Here is a 22815-nt window from a genome sequence, read left to right as displayed (position 1 = left end):
GCCCTATTTCCACCTCCTGGTTTCCAACCAGGAGCAGAAATACAGGAACCGACATGACTACTCCCAGAGCCAAACCTCATCTGGAAATAGCCTGCCTGGGCTGGGAGGGTGGCGGCTATGAATCCTCAAAAAGGCTTCCAAACACAGTGGCCAGACGCTCTGAAATAAAGCCAGCCAGATAACCCACATTTAGTTAGGGAATGTCTTCAAGTAGACCTTTCTTTCCACTCCAAAGGAAGGGAGCATTTTATCACTAGTCAATATCCTTCTTCCCTTCCAAGAAGTAAACCCATTGTGATTAAGGGCAACCAAAAATGGAGGCCTGGATTCACCTCCTTGAAGTGAAGCGTAAGGGCTCTTCCACACAGCCCTATATCCCAGAATATCAAGGCAGAAAATCCCATATTATCTGAGTGTGGACTAAGGCACATTCCACACAGCTGAATAAAATCCCACATTATCTGCTTTGAACTGAAATACATGGCGGTGTGGACTCAGATAACCCAGTTCAAAGCAGTTATTGTGAAATTTTCTGTCTTGATATTTTGGGACATAGGACTGTGTGGAAGGACCCTAAGAAGAGAACATTATGCTTCCCTTTATGGACATAGGAAGGGAATCCTTTGTGGATCCTCTTCCTAGGTCTCTTCCACACAGCCCTATATCCCAGAATATCAAGGCAGAAAATAATAATAATAATAATAATCATCATCATCATCATCTTTATGTATACCCCACCACCATCTCCCAAAAGGGCACTCGGGGCAGCTAACAAAAGGCCAAGCCCAAGAATTACAATCAAGCAAAATACAATACAAACAAGCAAATAATAACATCAAAGTAATATGCAAAACAATAACCAAATATACAATAAAACAAACAAAAAATAAAATGGTAGAGAAATCCCACAATATCTGCTTTGAACTGGGTTATCTGAGGGCCCTTCCACAGAGTCATATAACACAGAATATTAAAGCAAAAAAAATTCACAATATTTTAGTTGAACTGGGTTCTCTTAGTCCACAGTGCCATATATTCCAGTTCAAAGCAGATAATATGGGATTTTGTTCAGCTGTGTGAAAGGGGTTCGAGTACATACTCAGATAATAAGGGATTTTCTGCCTTGATATTCTGAGATATAGGGCTGTGTGGAAAGGCCCAGAGACACCTAAAGCATTCCCATGACATTGCCTACTCAGTAGATTCCTCACCTTCAGACACCCAGCCAGTTCTCATTTAATCTGATCTGCGACCATTTTAATCTGAGGGCCCTTCCACACAGCCCTATATCCCAGAATATAAAGGCAGAAAATCCCACAATATCCGGTTTGAAGTGGGTTATTTGAGTCCACACTTAGATAATGTGGGGGTTTCTGCCTTGATATTCTGGGATATAGGGCTGTGTGGAAGGCCCCTGAGCGACAACCCAAAGGAAATTGAAAACACCAAAACAATAATAATAATAATAATAATAAAATATGGGTTTTCTGCCTTGATAAATTCTGGGATATAGGGCTGTGTGGAAGGCCCCTGAGTGACAACCCAAAGAAAACTGAAAACACAGTAGTAGTAGTAGTAGTAGTAGTAATTAGATAATATGGCGTTTTTGCCTTGATATTCTGGGATATAGGGCTGTGTGGAAGGCCCCTGAGCGACAACCCAAAGGAAACCGAAAACACCATAATAATAATAATAATAATAATAATAATAATAGTAATAGTAATAAGATAATATTAATAATAGTAATAGTAATAAAATAATATGGGTTTTCTGTCTTGATATTCTGGGATATAGGGCTGTCTGGAAGGCTCCTGAGCCACAACCCAAAGGAAACTGAAAACACCAAAATATTATTATTAATAATAATAAGATAATATTATTATTAATAATAATAAGATAATATGGGTTTTCTGCCTTGATATTCTGAGATATAGGGCTGTGTGGAAGGCCCCTGAGCGACAACCCAAAGGAAACCGAAAACACCAAATAATAATAATAATAAGATAATATTATTAATAATAATAGTAATAAGATAATATGGGTTTTCTGCCTTGATATTCTGGGATATAGGGCTGTGTAGAAGGCTCCTAAGCAACAACCCAAAGGAAACCGAAAACACCATAATAAGAATAATAATAATAATAAGATAATATTATTAATAATAATAGTAATAATTAGATAATATGGGTTTTCTCCCTTGATATTCTGGGAAGGAGGGCTGTGTGGAAGGCTCCTGAGCAACAACCCAAAGGAAACTGAAAACACCAAAATAATAATAGTAATAATTAGATAATATGGGTTTTCTGCCTTGATATTCTGGGATATAGAGCTGTGTGGAAAGCCCCTGAGCAACAACCCAAAGGAAACCGAAAACACCAAAACAACAACAATAATAATAATCCTAGTGTGTACATTTGCTCCTATGGATCCATACACACATAGTGATACAGATAAGAACAAGATCAGCATTAAGTCTCACCCATTTTTTCCCTAGCAGGGGCCCCATTTGAAGAAGAAAAAAAAAAGGAAAACACAACCACAAGAGTTCAGCCTTCAGCTTTCAGAGCTGTTTTTTTACAGCCAATTCGAAAGGCGATTAATGTTTTAATGTTTCAACCTTTGGGGTTGTCTCAAACCTTTAGGGGGAGAAAGGAAAAAAGTCAATAAAGAAGGGCTTGCTCTGTTTCCAACTGATGGGCTTGCCTTTTCCTTTCCCAATGGGAAGAGATGGGGAAGCCCAAACTTTTGGAGCCTGGCCAGCAAAGCCTTGAAGGAGAGCAGCTGAGAGAAGGCAAGGGAAGAATGCGCAAAGGGAAGGGAAAAGGGGGGAAGAGGAGGGCTGGCTCCCAATATTGTGGCTCTTGCTTTTCCTGAGCTTACCTTGACTGGGCGGCCATAGTGAAGTTAGCAAAGTGGGCGCCTCTGGTCCATCAGCAGCCTTTGGGGCGCCCTTGCCCTACCCGCCGCCCAGACCCCAAAACTTCTCCTCCATTGGCCTTCCCCGGGGAAGCGGCTCTCTCTCTCCAAGGCTTCGTCCTTCTCGCCTCCCTTTGCCTGGCTTCCTCTCCAAAAGGCTAAACAGTAGCACTCGCTTCCTGAGCTCAGCCTCTCTCTCTCTCTCTCTCTCTCTCTCTCTCTGTGTCGACTCCGGTGGAGGAGTCCTGCCCGAGCACTTTGACAGACATCCGGGCAACGCAGAGCCTCCTCCAGACCAGGGCGAGGCATTGCAAGCCCAAAGCCAGGCAGGAGAAGACAGCCAACAAGGGGGCTGGGCTGGCTTGGGGGTTCCCTCCTGCTGCTGCTCTGCAGGTAAAGCACCCCCAGGGATGGAGGCATTTATCTGGGGGGAGGGATGGCGCTTTCCTTTGCATTTATTTGCATTCATTTGCAAAGACTCCCTTCCCCATCCCAACAAATGCTAAAAGAGGAGGATTCCAGCTTCACACAATGTTTGTATTTCCTCTTGCCTGTAAATACTCAAATTAGAGGAGTCTGTGCCCCCCTCCCCCAAATGGTACAATCCTCCTCCTGAGATGGAAGCCTTGTCCTGTCAAAGGGGACTGGGCTGCTTTGAGGAGCTTCCACAAAACTTTTGAAATTGCATGTTTATTAGGGGAAAAAATAACATGCATTTTCAAGTAGATAATATTTTGTATATATCTTGTTTCTTCTTTTGCTTCTATTATCCAGAGAGGCCCTGCTCGCAATCCCACCTGCGTCGCAGGCACGGCTGGTGGGGACAAGGGACAGGGCCTTTTCTGTGGTGCCCCCCCCGACTTTGGAACACCCTCCCCAAGGATATTAGACAAGCCCCTACACTGGCAGTCTTCAGGAAGAGTTTGAAAACCTGGCTGTTCCGGTGTGCCTTTCCAGAATAGGAAACTCCAGCAATATGCCCCAGAAGCACTTTAGGTAAAGGTAAAGGTAGTCCCCTGACATTAAGTCCAGTCATGTCTGACTCTGGGGTGTGGTGCTCATCTCCATTTCTAAGCCGAAGAGCCAGTGTTGTCCGTAGACACCTCCAAGGTCATGTGGCTGGCACCGTTACCTTCCCTCTGAAACGGTACCTATTCATCTACTCACATTTGCATGTTTTCAAACTGCTAGGTTGGCAGAAGCTAGGGCTGACAGCGGAAGCTCACGCCGCTCCCCGGAATCGAACCTGCGACCTTTCGATCAACAAGCTCAGCAGCTCAGTGCTTTAACCCACTGCGCCACCGGGGGCCCCCTGCACATTGCACTTACCCCAAAATCCTATATTCCACCTGTCATACTCAGCACTTTTTAACCTGTACCCATTACATCTGGCCAGCCCTAGTTTTATTGTGTCGAGGTGTATTGTTTTATTGTTTACTGTTATTGCTTGATGTTTGACTTGCTTTATAATGCTATATGTATTGCTATGTTGTTGTTTTTACTGAGGCCTTGGCCTTTGTAAGCCGCATCGAGTCCTTCGGGAGATGCTAGCAGGGTACAAATAAAGATGATGATGATAATAATAATAATAATAATAATAATAATAATAATTGTAAACACAGGGTGACCCAAAAGTCTCCATACATAGGAAAACATTAACAAACCCATTATATATTACAAGCATTTTCAAGTAGACAGTGTTTTGTATATAACTTGTTTGTTCTTTTGCTTCTATTGTAAACCCAGGGTGACCCAAAAGTCTCCATACATAGGAAAACAATTAACAAACTCATTATCTTACAAGCATTTTCAAGGAGACAGTATTTTATATATACCTTGTTTGTTCTTTTGCTTCTATTATAGACACAGGGTGACCCAAAAGTCTCCATATATAGGAAAACATTAACAAACCCATTATGTATAACAAGCATTTTCCAATGGAAAGTATTTTGTATGTATCTTGTTTTTTTACTTCTATTATAAACACAGGGTGACCTAAAAGTCTCCATATATAGGGAAAAGAAATAACAAACCCATTATATATTGCAGGCATTTTCAAATAGATAGTATTTTGTATATATCTTGTTTGTTCTTTTGCTTCTATTTGTAAACACAGGGTGAACCAAAAGTCTCCATACGTAGGGGGGGAAAAATAACAAACGCATTATATAATAAGCATTTTCAAGTAGATAGTATTTTGTATATATCTTGTTTGATCTTTTGCTCCTATTGTAAATACAGGGTGACCGAACAAACCTATTATGTATACCAAGCATTTTCAAATAGATAGTACTTTGCAAATATCTTGTAATGAATATTTTGTAAATAAAGGTACCTTTGACTATTTTTATTTATCATGTTGGAAGCAAACTGAGGATACAGTAGTAATCTATATAAATAAAAATGTAACATTTGTTTGTGGGATTAACATGACTCAAAAACAACTGGGCGAATTGACACCAAATTTGGACACAATACACCTATCAGGCTAACAAGTGACCATCACTCATAAAAACACTAAACAACACAGTGGAAGAGACGCAAAAAGCCCAAAAATAAAAAATACATTACAATGCATGTGCAAAACCACATATATACACATACATATACACATATATACACACAAAAAACACATATACACAGACTGGGCCACAACAAAGCGTGGCAGGGGATGGCTAGTTTATTTATAAAACAAAAACAAAGTTTAAAAACTTGGCATTGGACTAAATGTCCTTTGGCCAGTTGTTAGCCACTTGGAGTGTGTCTGGTGTTGCTATAAAAAGGTCCCTCATTGTGCATGCGGCAGGGCTCAGACTGCATTGTAATAGGTCAGCATTACTCCACCTGGGGGTCAGGACCCCTGGGGGGGTCACAAGGGAGTGTCAGAGGGGTCATCAAACACCATCAGAAAACACAGTATTTTCTGTTGGTCATGGGGGTTCTGTGTGGGGGGTTTGGCCCAATTCTATCAATGGTGGCTTTCAGAATGCTCTTTGATTGTAGGTGAACTATAAATCCCAGCAACTACAACTCCCAAATGTCAAGCCTATTTTCCCCAAACTCCACCAGTGTTTACATTTGCGCATACTGAGTATTGGTGCCAGGTTTGGTCCAGATCCATCACTTTTTGAGTCCACAGTGTTTTCTGGATGTAGGTGAATTACAACTCCAAAACTCAAGATCAATGCCCACCAAACCCTTCCTAGTATTTTCTGTTGGTCATGGGACTTCTGTGTGTCAAGTCTGGTTGAATTCCATGGTTGGTGGAATTCAGAATGCTCTTTGATTGTAGGTTAACTATAAATCCCAGCAACTATAACTCCCCAATCATAAAATCAACCACCCACCCCCACCCCACCAGTATTCAAATTTGGGTGTATTGGGTATTTGTGCCAAATTTGGTCCACTGAATGAAAATACATCCTGCATATTAGATATTTACATTACAATTCATAACAGTAGAAAAAATTACAGTTATGAAGTAGCAACGAAAATAATTTTATGGTTGGAGGTCACCACAACATGAGGTATGAAAAAAATTGGCCATCTGCAGGGACGTTGCCCAGAGGACGCCCAGATGTTTTACCATCCTGTGGGAGGCTTCTCTCATGTCTCCTCATGGGAAGCTGGAGTGGACAAAAGGGAGCTCACCTCATCTCATGAATTTGAACCGCCAACTTTAAGGTCAGCAGTTCAGCCGGCACAAGCATTTAACCCATTGTGCCACCGTGGCTCCTCATTAGTAATACAATAGGAATAAAAGCAAAGAAAAAAATGTCCTTTTTTCTTTGCTTTTATTCCTAGTAGTAGTCGCAGTAGTCATAGAAATACAATAGGAATAAAAGCAAAGGACAAGTGATGGGGAATGGGGACTGATCACAGAAGAGGAAAGGTGAATCCAGGGAGATCCCAGGGCTTGACACCCTGCCCTGCAGATTTAGAGAGAGGAGGAATGGGGAGCGAGGGGAAAGGGCGAGTGCCAAAAGCCTTAACAATGTACAAACATGCTCCAACCGGTACAAAGAGTTCCCAACCGTCAGGCACTGTGCTGGCATGCCAGCCAAGAGCTCTGCTGCATGGGGCAGAGAGAAAGAAAGAGAGGCAGGCGGCAAGGAGGAAAGATACTGGAGCCTTTGCACAAAAGGAGCATGCTCAGCTGGTGTTTTAGGCTGCATCCACACTGCAGAATGAACACAATTTGGTAGCACTTTAATTCCTATAGTCCAATGCTATGGAACCCTGGGATTCCATAGCACACTCATTGGCAGAGAAGGCCAAAGACATTGCAAAGCTACAGCTTCCATGATTCCATAGCAGTTAAAGTGTTGGGTTGCTGTGAGTTTTCTGGGCTGTATGGCCATGTTCCAGAAGCATTCCTACCTGACGTTTCACCCATATCTATGGCAGGCATCCTCAGAAGTTGTGAGGTCTGTTGGAAAATAGGCAAGTGGGGGTTAAATATCTGTGAGATGTCCAGGATGGGAGAAAAAACTCTTGTCTGCTTGAGGCAGGTGTGGATGTTGCAGATGGCCAACTTGATTAGCATTTAATGGCCTTGCAACTTCAAAGCCTGGCTGGTGGTTGTCTGGAGGAATCCTTTGTTGGGAGGTGTTCGCTGGCCCTGACTTATTCTTGTCTGGAAATTTACTATCCTGATTTTAGAGATTTTTTAAATACCGGTAGCCAGATTTTGTTCATTTTCACAGTTTCCTACTTTCTGTTGAAATTGTCCACATGCTTGTGAATTTCAATGACTTCTCAGTGTAGTCTGACATGGTGCTTGTTTGAGTGGTCCAGCATTTCTGTGTTCTCAAATAATATGTTCAAATAATAGGGACAGTAAATAAAGAACAATACTAAAAAAAACAGGGGAATTCATGACAAGAATAAATCAGGGCAAGCTAATACCTCTCAATAAAGGATCCTTCCAGGCAGCAACCAGCCAGACTTTGAAGCTGCAAGGCCATTAAATGCTACTCAAGGTGGCCAAATTCAACATTTACACTTGCCTCAAACAGACAAGAGTGATTTCTTCCACCCTGAACATTCCAGATATATAAACCCAATTTGTCTAGTTTCCAACAGACCTCACGATCTCTGTGGTTGCCTGCTATTGATGTGGGCAAAATGTCAGGAGAAAATGCTTCTGGAACATGGCCATACAGACCCGAAAACTTACAGTAACTCAGTGATTCCAGCCATGAAAGCCTTCAACAACACAGTTAAAGTGGTGTCAGCCTGCACTAATTCTACACTGTAGATTCACCCCAGGATGATGTGACCCATGGTGGAGAAATGGCAATGGTGTAGAGTGGCAGCCTGCAAGGTGGGGTCTCCTGTTGCCAAGCTGTATCAACTCAAGCTCCATCTGAACCCAGAACAGGCTGAGGGTGCCTCTACATTGGAAAATTACTGTAGTTCGACACAACTTGGATTGCCATGGTTCAATGCTATGGAAATACTGGGAGTTGTAGTCTGATGAGGCACCAGCACTCTTTGACAGAGAAGACTAAAGACCTTGAAAAACTACAAACCTCATGATTCTACAGCATTGAGCCATGGCAATTAAATAGAACTGCATTGGGTTGCTAAAAGTTTTTCAGGCTGTATGGCCATGTTCCAGAAGCATTCTCTCCTGACGTTTTGCCATACAGCCCGGAAAACTTACAGCAACCCAGTGACTCTGGCCATGAAAGCCTTTGACAACAAATAGAACTGCATTAATTCTACAATGTAGATGTACCCCAAGCCTACTTCAAGGGTAGTTATGATAACAAAGGGTGTGAAAAACTAATATGTGCTGCTAATTATTCAAACAAATATTACATTTGTTTGAATAATTAGCAGCACAGATTAATTTGGGAATCTGAGGATGCTTGCCATAGATGCAGGTGAAACGTCAGGAGAGAATGCTTCTAGAACATGGCCATATAGCCCAAAAAAGCTACAACAACCCGGTGATTCCAGCCATGAAAGCCTTTGACAATACATTAAATATTACATTGCAGTATTGCTTTCCTCCACAGAATTCAGGTAGTATATATCACTGATCAGTTAAGCCAAAGAATAACAACTTGCTGAAGAACACCAACTAGACTTCATGAGTTAGCAACATTCAGACCTGCTTCCTAGACCAAGAACTGACTTCGCAACACTATGTATTTATTTCTACATTAGTTTATTTATTTATTTATCATGTCAGGAGCAACCAGACAGTTGTATTACATTTTTAACAAAACAGACAGACAGACAGACAAAACACAAAGTTTGCAAGCTTGGTAGTTGATTAAATGTCCTTTGACCAGTAGCTGGCCACTTGGAGTGCCTCTGGTGTTGCCGCAAGAAGGTTGTGCATGTAGCAGGGCTCAGGTTGCATTGCAGCAGGTGGTCAGTGGTTTGCTCTTCTCCACACTCGCATATCGAGGATTCCACTTTGCAGCGCCTTTTCTTAAAATTAGCTCTGCATCGCATGGTGCCAGAGCCCAATCTGTTCAGCGCCTTCCAAGTCACCCAGTCTTCTGTGTGCCCAGGGGGGAGTCTTTCATTTGGTATCAGCCATTGATTGAGGTTCTGGGTTTGAGCCTGCCACTTTTGGACTCTCGCTTGCTGGGGTGTTCCAGCGAGTGTCTCTGCAGATCTTAGAAAACTATTTCTTGATTTAAGTCATTGTTGTGCTGGCTGATACCCAAACAAGAGATGAGCTGGAGATGTCACTGCCTTGGTCCTTTCACTATTGGCTGCTACTTCCCGGCGGATGTCAGGTGGTGCAATACTGGCTAGACAGTGTAATTTCTCCAGTGGTGCAGGGCGCAGATACCCCGTGATAATGCAGCATGTCTCATTAAGAGCTACATCCACTGTTTTAGTATGGTGAGATGTGTTCCACACTGGGCATGCATACTCAGCAGCAGAGTAGCACAGCGCAAGGGCAGATGTCTTCACTGTATCTGGTTGTGATCCCCAGGTTGTGCCAGTCAGCTTTCATATGATATTGTTTCTAGCACCCACTTTTTGCTTGATATTCAGGCAGTGCTTCTTGTAGGTCATAGCACGGTCCAGAGTGACTCCCAGGTATTTGGGTGCGTTGCAATGCTCCAGTGGGATTCCTTCCCAGGTAATCCTCAGAGCTCGGGATGCTTGTCTGTTCTTCAGGTGAAAAGTACATGTCTGTGTTTTAGATGGATGTAAATTGTCTGAAAACAGCACACTCCAAACTAGAAAATACTGCTTAAATAGCTCATGTGTGGTGACCCTCTTTAGTTACTCAGTGGTGTGCCGTTGTACTTTGAACCTGCTCTTCTCTCATAATAAAAGTTGTGTTCTTATCCACTACTAAGTTTTGCTGTTGTTGCTGTGTGCCTCCAAGTCATTTATGACTTGTAGTAACCCTAAGGCAAATCTGTCATGGGGTTTTCTTGGAAAGATTTATTCAAATAGCATTTGTCATTGTCTACCTATGTGGATAAAAGAATGTGGCTTGAACAAGAGCTCACAGTCGCTTTTCATGGCTGAGTGAGGATTCGAAACCTGGTTTCCTAAATACTACAATATTCAAATCACTACTTCTCAGTAATGTTGTACACCACCTGCTTAGCTGCATTGGCTTTCAGACTACGTACTCAGAAATTACTGGGGTTAGAACAGTGGTTCTCAACCTTCCAAATGCTGCGACCCCTTAATACAGTTCTTCGTGTTGTGGTGACCCCCAACCATAAAATTATTTTTGTGGCTACTCCATAACTGTAATTTTGCTATGGTTATGAATCGCAATGTAACTATCTGATATGCAGAATGTATTTTCATTCACTCAACGAAATTTGGTACAAATACCCAATACGCCCTAATTTGAATACTGATGGGGTTATGTGTGTGTGTGTGTGTGTGTGATTTTGTCATTTGCAATTGTAGTTGCTGGGATTTGCGGTTCATCTACAATCAAAGAGCATTCTGAACTCCACCAATGATGGAATAGAACCAAACTTGGCACACAGAATTCTCATGACCAAGAGAAAATAATGGAAGGGGTTTTGGTGGGCATTGACCTTGAGCTTTGGAGTTGTAGTTCGCCTACATCCAGAGAGCACTGTGGACTCAAACAATAATGGATCTGGCACAAATACTCAATATGCCCAAATGGGAACACTGGTGACGTTTGGGGGAAATCAACCTTGACATTTGGAAGTTGTAGTTGCTGGGATTTATAGTTCACCTACAATCAAAGAGCATTCTGCACTCCACCAACGACAGAACCCCCATGACCAACAGAAAATACTGTGTTTTCCAATGGTCTTTGGTGATCCCCCGACACCTCCTCACAACCCCCCACCAGGGTTAGAACATCTACTATATATGCCCAGGATATGCTCAAAATCCAGAGGAAGGCATGACAAAACCATTTATGAGTATTTCATACCCATAAAAACCTTATGAAATTCATAGGGTTGCCATATGTCAAGAAGTGACATGAAGGTACATGCTCCAATTGTGAGATTCAAGAGGTAAGAAAATAGGCATAAAAGATTAACAGAAACCTCTCTCCTCACCAATAAAAAATAAAGTCCTGGAGTTTCATATGCTCCAGTTTAGAGCTTGGAAGATCCTAAGGTGGATCCACATTGCAGTTTGAGTCCACATTAGCTACCAAGGCTCAATGCTATTGAATCCTGGGAGTTGTAGTTTTACAAGGTCTTTAGCCTTCACTGCCAAATAATGTTGTTTCACCAGCAAAATACTACTCTTGTGATTCCATAGGATTGAGTCATGACAGTTAAAGTGGTGGTCAAACTGCATTATGCCTATAGTGTAGATGCACACTTAGGGAGAATAGCTAGCCAGTTATACATGCAGTCCCCGGGTTACAAACATCCAACTTACAAACAACTCATAGTTAAGAACGGAGGTGAGACAACAGGAAGTGAGAAGAATCTACCCTTCGGAAGGAAAATTCCTTCCTGAGTTATCATGTAGTAAAGATGTCTCCACTGAAGCTTTCTCACCAACAAGCCAAATTTTCAAAATCCAATTATCACAGAAAATGAGGGAAATCTGACCAGGGGCACATACAGCAAAACAAACACTGCACAAGCATTAACCCTTCTCTATGCTATGGTGGCACAGTGGATTAAACTGCTGAGTTGCTGAACTTGCTGGTCGAAAGGCTGGCGGTTCGAATACGGGGAGCAAGGTGAGCTCCCACTGTTAGCCCCAGCTTCTGCCAACCTAGCAGTTCAAAAACATGCAAATGTGAGCAGATCAATTGGTACAGCTTCTGCAGGAAGGTAACGGCACTCCATACAGTTATGCTGGCCACATGACTTGGAGGTGTCTATGGAAAATGCCAGCACTTTGGCTTAGAAATGGAGATGAGCACCCCCCCCCCCCCCCCGGGAGCTGGACACAACTAGACTTAATGTCGGGGAAAACCTTTACCTTTACTTTTATGCTATCTAAAGCTAAAGAATATATATATATATATATATAGAGAGAGAGAGAGAGAGAGAGAGAGAGAGAGAGGCTGGATTTACACTTTTAAAAAGATACCTGTTCTGACTTACAAACAAATTCAACTTAAGAACAAACCTATAGAACCTATCTTATTTGTAACCTGGGGAATTAAGTAATCCTTTTGCAAGAACAAAACAACTACATTTCAGTTGCAACTCAGCTAGGGATAAACTCACCCCTTCTGGGTTGTTAATTAATCTTCTAATTACTTCCCTGGGGGGAGGGGGGTCTAATAAGCTCACTGAATGGCAGAAGTTGAATATCTCACAGTTCCAAGTGTTGGCTCATACTGCTAGCCTGGAATCCATTGCGGGTGTTGAAATGACAGTGAAGTAAGTGAGAAGACAAATGTTTTGTACCGCAAGCCTGCAACTTGTATTAACTGGTCTTTTTTAAAAAAATAACTATTTTAAGTTACACTGGAGTCCCCTTCTCTGCAGGTTTTTAAGCAAAGGCTGGGTGGCTATCTGTCAGGAGTGCTTTGTGTGTTTCTACACGGGAGAATGGGGTTGGGAATGGGTGGCCCTTTTGGTCTACAAAAGGGGTCCTCAAACTTTTTAAACAGAGGGCCATTATAATCTGGCCCTTCAAAGTGTTGGAGGGCCGGATTATAATTTTTTTAAAAAAACATGAATGAATTCCCATGCACACATCTTATTTATAATGCAAAAAACACTTAAAAACGATCGAATAATTAAAATGAAAAACAATTTTAACAAATATAAACGTATTAGTATTTCAATAGGAAGTGTGGACCTGCTTTTGGCTGATGAGATAGGATTGTTGTTGTTGTTTTGTGTTTTCAAGTCATTTCAGACATAGATTGACTCTGAGCGAGGGCCGGGTAAATGAACTTGGAGGGCCATATCCAGTTTGAGGACCCCTGATCTACAACTATATTATTCTTTTTCTGAAAAACAGGAAAAGGACCACTTTTTTTTTAAAAAAAAGTAATACTGCAACAGTTGCTATCTATGGGGAGTTTATAGATTAGACATTTTTTTTCATGTCAGGAGCAACTTGAGAAACTGCAAGTCGCTTCTGGTGTGAGAGAATTGGCCATCTGCAAGGACGTTGCCCAGGGGACATCCGGATGTTTGATATTTTTTACCATCCTTGTGGGAGGCTTCTCTCATGTCACTGCATGGGGAGCTGGAGCAGACAGAGGGAGCTCAACCCACTCTCCCTGGATTCGAACCTCTGACTTGTTGGTTATCAGTACTGCCAACTCAAGGGTTTAACCCACTGCGCCACCAGGGTCTCATTACAACTTTTTGGAAAGTAACTCACCAAGCCCTTTTTGTAGGTATCTGGTCAACCTTCCTTTATCAAAGCCTCTACTGTTTATAAACAGCGGGGGAGAAATAAATGCCCCCAAAGAAGCCAGATCCTGCTTGTCGTTTGAAGGTAAGCAGAACAGCCCTGGTTAGTACTTGAATGGGAGGCCCCCAACAAATACCACGTGCTGCAGGCTGTATTTCAGAGGAAAAAACTGGCCAAACCAGTTCTGAGTGTTGATACACTGGAATTTAGAGAGAAAAAAGCCTTCCCAATCAGTTGTAAATCAAATTGCAGGCTACCTTTTATCTAGTTTTACAAACAATTTTTTAAAAGGGCAATTTACATGTTGCTAAGTTCTCCACTGTGTGAGTCACTGAAAGCTCATCCTTGAATCATTATTAGAATCAAAAGAAGTGTGCATATACAGTAGTCTCACTTATCCAACATAAACAGGTTGGCAGAACATTGGATAAGCAAAAATGTTGGATAATGAGGGATTAAGGAAAAGCCTATTAAACATCAAATAACGTTATGATTATGATTACAAATTAAGCACTAAAACATCATGTTTTGCAACATTTGTAGTAATTACTGTATTTACGAATTTAGCACCAAAACATCACAATGTATTGAAACAGCTGTGGATCTGGGTGGGAGGCAGACTGCATTGGATAATACAGAACATTGGATGAGTGAAGGTTGGATAAATAAGACTCTACAGTAAAGTTTCATATATAAACCTTAAATACTAAAGAATACTCTGTGCTGGTCATGGAGCATAATAAAGTCTTGTTGCTGAACTAGAGAATATAAAAGCCAACTTATTACAATCATGTACCAAAATGTAGGATTGTGCCATCATAATGCTACTTTTTGTTCTTATGGATATGGAAATATATAGGTTGAGCATCCCTTATCTGGAATTCCAAGATTGAAAATACTCCAAAACTCAAAATTGTCTCGATTGTGTAGCTGAGATAGTGACACTTTTACAAGTATTGGCTCGGGTCCCATATTCAAGATCCCATTACCTATTAACAGATATTCCAAAATCCAAAAAAAGTCTGGTGCCAGGTATTTTGCATAAGAGCTACTTGACCTGTAGTTGAACCATGACAGCAATACATGCAGAAATTCCAGAAGCTGGAAGTGGTAGAAAAACAAGATGTAAACAGTTTGGACTTTGGTGTCATCAACCTGTACAATTTTATTCTTCTGTAATTCATGTACAATAACAAAAAAAATGCTAAGAAAATACTGCTAATTTGTTCATTTTGCGTAAGTGACCCCTACTAATAGAACACATTCATTTTAGCACCAACTTACATTGGCTTGGCAGTGTGATTTACTAAACTAAGAATTGTCATCTTTGACTTCCGTGCCCGACTGGAAGAGAAGATGAAGAAATTTTGTAATTATTGTCAGGTATTTTTCTAATAAGAACTTATGGGTTCCACTCACTGCTTTTTCCGGCAGTGAGATACCGATTTCATCTATTCATTTTTCAGCACCCATCAAAATGATGAATTTCCAAAGGGTTCGCTGTGTTAATCTGTTGCAGCAAACACAACAGAGTCCTATGGCATCTTAAAGACTAATGTCAGTTATAGCACGAACCTTTGTGGATTAAAGATCTGTAACAAATTGTCAATGGAAAAGGGGAAGCTGGTCAGTCCATTGTACAAAGGTCAACTGCACAGACCTTTCCTCATTTCATAGTAGCTTGGGGAGGAGAATTACCTTCCAGTTGCATGAATGGGCAGCAAAAATCAGAAGAAGTGAAAGGAACAGAACTTGATAAGGCATTTCTTTTGGAAAGGGGAAATAAGGGACTGAGAAACTGTATATGGTGTGTGTTTGTATTTGGAAAAGGTGCTCTTGGATTTCTAGTAAGGGTCATAAGAAGTCTGAAGTTTTAAACCATGTTGACAGTGTTTTTTAAAAAGCATGTGCATTTTCCCAATCCCTTCCTACTCCCCAAAATAAATGTGTTACCAAGTTCTGGTCATTCCACCTCTTTACTAGGAGCTTACTTAAATGTGCAAACACACATAACTCTCCAAAACGCCCCATAATACACAGCCTGACACTGCCAAGAAAAATCTGCAATGGGAAGATCCCCCAAAACCCAAGGCACACAAAACATTATTGATCCACGACAGATGGCCCTCTTTGAGAACTCTCAGTTATTCCCCTTCCCACCAAAACAATCCCAAAGCACTGTGTAAGTGTGTGTCTCTGGGTGCGTACAAGTGTCTCAGTATGGGCTTTGAAGCTAATGTTGTTAAAACACACATATTGGGCATGCATGTGGAGCTGCTGTAAATTTGGAGGCAGGTCTGAAAAGAAGCAGAGAGAAGGCCTATTAATTAACGTGATGTGTCTTAAAGGCCTCCATTTACATCCCATACAGATTCCTTTGCAGGGGGAGGTGAAGGGTCAGCTGTCTATTGTGATTCCAAGTACATCAAGCACTAAAATGATGAGCTTTTCATTTGCAAACAGACCTTTGGCTGGAGTCCATGAATTGGCCCACTGAGGACAGTTTCAGTAACTGGCCCTCCACAATTTCTCTTCTGTACTGTACAACCAAAATAACCAGTTTCCCAGCCAAGACTGCAGATGTAACCCTTTCTCCATCTCCTCAATAATAATGCACAAAGAATCTTCAAGGGAAAACTATATCATTAAAGTCAGAATTATCCATGTCACAGCATTTCCTATTTCTATGTATGGGCATGAAAACCTAGACAGTAAAAGAAGCTGAGAGAAAGAAAATCAACTCATTTGTGCAAGAGGAGAGTTCTGCATATACCATGACTTGGATACAAAACAAATCAATGAGCCCTAGACCAGTTCAAGCCTGAACTCTTACTAGAAGGCAAGATGACTAAACTGAGTCTGGACATATTCTGAGTTGCTAGAAATGACAAAAACGAAGTGATAAAGTGAAAGGCAGTAGGAAAAAAAGAGGGGAATGCACTATAGTTGGATTGATCCACCACCAGGCCCGTAGCCAGGATTTCGATTCGGGGGGGGGGGGGGGTGTGAGTTTTTTTAGGGGGGGTTTCGGGGGGGGGGGGCTGAGTGTGAGTGAAAGAGGGTCTACCCTAGCAAACCTTTTGTATCATTACCCCAATACCCCCGTGCCTATGGGATATATTGAGTATGGTGATCAGATCATGATATGAATAAACATAAGTTTAAATAATGCACCAGTAAGGCCTTTTCGCGAACCACCATGAGAATTTCGGGGGGGGGGGCTGAAGCCCCTCAAGCCCCCCCCCCCCCGGCTACATGCCTGTCCACCACACTACAGGTGGACTGAAGAAAGTCTGCAAGACTTAAGCAAAGCAACTCATGACCAGGCCTCTTGGAGGTCTTCCATTCATAGAGACATCAAATCAAAACAAGACAATATTTTCTACGTTTGCTTCTTTCTTTCCCAGAATCCATTCACAAAACTTTCTTTCCCAGAATTCATTCCTAATCTTACCCACCATAACTGTAAATAAAGACAACTAAAACATGTAAGAGGGAGAGAGAACTTTCCAACATCCTAATGTTTGCCTGACCTCCAACCCTTGCCTAATCTCACCACTCCAAACAGTGAAGTCTGAACAGCTTCTCTGCTTGCATTCAACTATTTTATCAAGGTCCCCATCAACTGAAAGCAGGTAGGAACGTTGCTCAACACAGGAAGCTTGGAGTATGAAGGAGGGTTGGAAATGTGGTCAGTCTGCAAAGCCTTATCTCTATCCTGAGACACAGAAATTGTGAATTCTTTGGAGCTTGTGTGTCCCATTCCGTACCTTGCAGGGCCATTGTGTGGATTAAGTAGGGCAGGAAAGTAATAGACATCCATTGGAAGAAAAGCAGCTATGGTGGTTAATATAAAACCTGAACCATACAACTTTAAGCATAAGAACTACGAAGTCTTTTTATGGCCTTTTCAACTTAAGCTGCAACACAATGACCCCCCCCCCCCCCCCACAGACACACTTTTTTTGGACAGCTTCGGGCATTCTATAGAAGTGGTAAGTCTGCATCAATATAGGGCTGTTACTATAATAAGATGCCTATGAACTACCTTTGTCCCCATGTAAAGTGTCCCCAAACTCCCTGCATCACCTTAAAGGATATTGGATGTTATTTCCATTTGTTTGGAGAGTTGCCTGTGAGGAACCACAACAGATGCCCTTGAATAGTGTTTTCCCAGGAGCCCGTTGCTTAGTCTGTCTGAACAGTTGAGCCAGACTTGGGCTGGCTGAACTCTAACTGCAAGGGATTCTTGCCAAGGTTTACATGAAAGAATTTAGAAGTCTTTACAAACTCCCCATCCTTAGCTAAACTTCCCTGAACATAATGTCTCTGTCCTGACTTGTGGCCAGACATTACCCCATTGCCATTTGGGATAGCTTATTCATTTTGTTTTAATTGTTCTGCAAGGGAGGCATCCTTTTGCTAATGGCTTGATTTAGCATATGCAGAGGCTTATATGTTCCTGCTAGACTTGGAGGGCAATTCAGTGAGAGAGCAAGCTATGAAGGGTGTTAAATGTCTTGATTTATATTCCGGCTGAACAAAGACGGCATGGACAGGCAGACTGCAATTCAGATTCACTACAGCTGTCAGATCCATTTTGTTGAGATATGTGATCTGGGATGAGAAACAGAGGATAGCACTCAAATTAAATCCAGGGATGGTTTGTCTGTTACTTTCTTTAACATTTGAGATGAAGGAGTGTTACCCTCTTGCACTGGGAAAAAAACAAAATAACTGTGAGTTTGGGGGAGTTTACTGACCCAATGAGAATTTCAGCATACTGTGGGTGCAAACACTACCACATTTCCAAAGGAAGGCTGTGAAACTAAATAAGACAAATGAGGATGCATCCACACTGTAAATTTAATGCAGTTTGACATCACTTTATCTGCTATGCTGAATGTTATGGAATCATGGGAGTTATAGCTCCCGGTGGTGCAATGGGTTAAACACTTGTGCCGGTAGGACTGCTGACCAACAGGTCAGTGGTTCAACTCCAGGGAGAGTGGGTTAAGCTCCCTCTGTTAGCTCCAGCTCCCCATGCAGGGACATGAGAGAAGCCTCCCATAAGGATGGTAAAACATCAAAATATCCGGGCGCCCCCTAGGCAATGCCCTTGCAGACGGCTACTTCTCTCACACCAGAAGCAATTTGCAATTTCTCAAATTTCTCCTGACATGGAAAAAGGGGAGTTATACTTCGATGGAATTCTGAGAGTTGTAATCTCTAATGTACCATACGGTTTCTTCTTACTCCAAATTAACCTAAAATGTGAGATCATAGTACACTATCAGTGATATGCTTATGGCAGCCCAGTTCTGCTTTTCTTTTATAATCAGACACCAGGTGCAGCAATACATTCCTTGAATAAGTGCCCAGACAACATTGCGGGATGTAGAAGGATTAACTGAAATGAAATACTAATCGTTTTTATGTAAGTTACTTAGAGCACTTTTTATTTGGGAGAGATGCCTCAAAAGTAGCTCCGTTTATGTTTTAGTGGAAAAGGAATGACACTATGGGAGAGCTAGAATAGTCTAATGGTTTAGCTATGATACTGGAGATTAGGGTTCAAATCCACATTAGGCCATGGAAATCCTCTGGGTAACCTTGGGCATGTCACACTCTTTCAGCCTCAGAAGAAGCCAAAGGCAAGCCCCCTTTGAACAAATCTTGCCATGAAAACCTTATGGTAGGATCACTTTACTGTTGTCATAATTTGAAAACAATTTGAATACACATAGCAACAGCAACAGCAACAACAACAACAAAAACAACAACAGCGTTATAGTACTGACAGGAAGTTTCCCTTTCCCCTCCTACATGGCTGGTTGAGCACTGTCTTTCAGAATTGCTTTATCAAATAAATCAAAGTCATTTACACAAACAAGGCCAATTGTTGTAAGTCCAAACTCCATATTTTCAGATTTAACTTTTGCAGATTTGATAATTAATTGATTTGATTAATTACATTTCTCTAGGAATCTCTAGGACTTTCTACCCCCCCCCCCCCCCCCCAATAGCAATGTTTTTCAACCTGGGGGTTGGGACCTCTGCAGGAGTCACAAGAGGATTCAGAGGGGTTGCAGAAGACCACTAGAAAACATATATTTCTATAGTCTTAGGAACCCCTTTGGCAGAGAAGGCTGAAGATCTCTCAACCTGTCTTTATTTTCCTTTTTGAAACAGATGGCAAATCCTCCCACCAAAAGTCCTCCTCTGCTGTGATTGGCCAGCCTCTCAGTCAAGGGGAGGGCTGCTTCTGAGACTCCAAGCAGGAAGGGGAGAGCAGGCATGCTCAGCACATAGCACCATGGTGCACATGCACGGGCGAGGGAGAGCATGTAAGGCTGAAGGAAGGCTTGCACCAGTGAGTCCTCTCAAGGCATGAGGGTTCTGTGTGGGACGTTTGGCCCCAATTCTATCATTGGTGGGGTTCAGGATGCTCTTTAATTGTAGGTAAACTATAAATCCCAGCAGCTATAACACCCAAATGTCAAGGTCTATTTTCCCCAAATTCCACCAGTGTTCACATTTTGGCATATTGAGGATTCATGCCAAGTTTGGTCCAGATCCATCATTGTGTGAGTCATCAGTGCTCTCTGGTTGTACATGAACTACAGCTCCAAAACTCAAGATCAATGCCCACCAAATCCTTCCAGTATTTTCTCTTGGTTATGAGAGTTCTGTGTGCCAAGTTTGAATTCCATCATTGGTGTAGTTCAGAATACTTTTTGATTGTAAGTTAACTATAAATCCCAGCAACAACTCCCAAATGACAACATCAATCCCCCCTCAATCCCACCAATATTCAAATGTGGGCATATTGTGAATTTGTGCCAAATTTGGCCCAGTAAATGAAAATACATCCTGCTTATCAGATATTTGTATTGCGATTCATAACAGTAGCAAAATTATAGTTATGAAGTAGCAACGAAAATAATTTTATGGTTGGGAGGTTACCACAACACCAGGAACTGTATTAGTGCGTTGCAGCATTAGGAAGGTTGAGAAATACTGCCCTATGGTCAACTTCCAATGTAGAACCAAGTGAGTCCTAGGGAGAGCACACCTTTAGGCCCTCTAGCACAATATTATATCATAGAGACACCTTGTTTCAAGTTTTTAAAAGTGTTTTAATTTGTGTTTTTTTTTCCCAATGAGAGTGTCCTGCACCCCTTATCCCAGTGAGTGTGGAGGACCAACTGAATTCCCAAGAACTAAAGCCAGCCACAGTCAAGGTGATATTGCATATAGCACAGTAGAAGTTAGATTAGAAACCATATAAACGTGTATGTGCAAATGCATAGAAGGAAAAGAAGGTGAATTATATACAATGTTCAAAGGGTAAATGGGACACAAAAACTAAAGTGAAAATGAATTACAGTCATAGTTGGACCATCCATCTGTCACCTCTAGTACGCACTGCTTCAACATATGAAATGGGTTCCAACTACTGTGTTTAAAACTAAGAAGCAGAAATAAAGTTTTGCTCTTGCAAATACTATAAAGTCTGTGGCGGCTATTCAGTACATGCTTTAAAAGATACTTGTGTGTTTAAGATAAAAGGAAAGATTGTAAAAATGACATTCAACGTCAGTGAACACATACAAAGGGTTGCTTTTGCTTGCTAATAAAATATTACCTGTTTTTTTGAGTTGATATATTTGTGGAAGCCATCTTGACACTTCTGTGTAACTCAGCTTATCTGTAAAAGAAGAGTTAGCCATCAACTAAAGATATTGCTTGAAAAGAAATCACACTCCATGAAGCATTTTGTTTCAAAGCCTTTTCTAATACTCATCTTGTACCCTGCAGTACTGAATCATGAAAAGGCAGAATTGGAAGGAAACCAGAGGGTCATTTGGTAAAATTCCTTGGCAGTGCAAGAAACAACAGCTAAACCACCCCTGGCAGATGGCCATTCAATGTGTGTATTGCTATCATATCAGCTCTCAGTTTTCTCTTGAAGCTAAGTGTAGCCAGGTCCCTCAACCATTCATCATAAAACTTGGCCTCCAGATTCTTTGCTGTCCTGGTTGCCCTCCTCCATACAAGTTCTACATTAAATGATACGATATTCCAGATAGGGCCTGAATAAAGCAGAATAGTCATAATATTAATTCTGGGCCTCATTCACACTATAGAATTGCAGTTGCTCCTCTATATTTGCAGGTTCAACTTTGCAAAGTGGAATAATAGTGTTACAACAGTGCCATATGACAGGCCCCTAAAAGCAGCATGGAACCATAGCAATTAAAGTAGAATAATTATGCAAATTGAATAGGCCCTTGGCCACCATACTGCTGTTTTTTCAATCTAGATTTTATTTACTTTTTCTTGCTACCTTATCATACTGTTGACTCATATTTAGTTTATGATCAACTTCAATTGTTACCAAACTTTGGTCCTCCTGGTGTTCTGGGCTTCAATTCCAAGAAGCCCCAGCCAGCTTGCCCAATGGTCAGGAATTTTGGGTACTGAAGTCCCAAACATTTGGAGGACCGAAGTTTGGGATCCAATGGTAAGGCCCCACCAAGCCATGTGTCCCACATCCTATTGCTGTGAATTGTATTTTTCCTACTGAATTGGTCTACCTTTATCCCTGCTGAAGTTCACTTTATCAATCTGGTCAAGTTCTTCAATCTATTGAGGTCATCGTGAATCCAGATTTCTCAGGAGGAAATAACTACTTGACAAGGACTATTCCAGTTGGAACCCCATGGCTTTTCATTTATTTATTTAGCCCCATGATAAGAAAGAAGTAGAACTACTGGTGAGAACTCTTCAGGTTCAGTCCGTCAACCAGTCACAAAACTATCTAACAATAGCAACAGTGTAAAAGTAACTAGTAACACAGTTACTTTGTAAAAAGTTACAAAGTAATAAGCAGACTCTTGAGTTCACTGAAGGGTGTGGCATTTTTAAAATAATATAAATTTGGGGATATGAATGATAATGCCCAACAAAATAAGACCTACCTAATGCCTCTGAAACTGGCGTTGAAGCTTCGTCCCTTAGGGAATGGGCTACTGTAACCACTAGTCAATTCAACTGTATTAGTAACTA

The 22815-nt window shown here is 41.5% G+C and overlaps 1 protein-coding gene across 5 annotated transcripts in view; it reads right to left on the bottom strand.

The window, feature by feature from the left end:
* Positions 1–22815, bottom strand: part of AFF1 (ALF transcription elongation factor 1) — a 182109-nt gene that overhangs the window by 154258 nt on the left and 5036 nt on the right. For 4 of the 5 annotated variants that reach the window (XM_060779266.2, XM_060779267.2, XM_060779271.2 and 1 more), the window contains exon 2: positions 21392–21454. In XM_060779266.2, the coding sequence (XP_060635249.2) occupies positions 21392–21426 (35 nt within the window). In that variant the 5' untranslated portion in view covers positions 21427–21454. Of the gene's footprint in view, positions 1–2880; positions 3217–21391; positions 21455–22815 lie in introns of those variants that run through there. The other variant, XM_060779269.2, reaches the window with a different exon arrangement.

This window comes from Anolis sagrei, chromosome 5, assembly GCF_037176765.1.
Source record: "Anolis sagrei isolate rAnoSag1 chromosome 5, rAnoSag1.mat, whole genome shotgun sequence".
Lineage (NCBI taxonomy): Eukaryota > Metazoa > Chordata > Lepidosauria > Squamata > Dactyloidae > Anolis > Anolis sagrei.
Note: the sequence above shows the minus strand (reverse complement) of the source record. Positions and strands in the feature narration are given on the sequence as shown.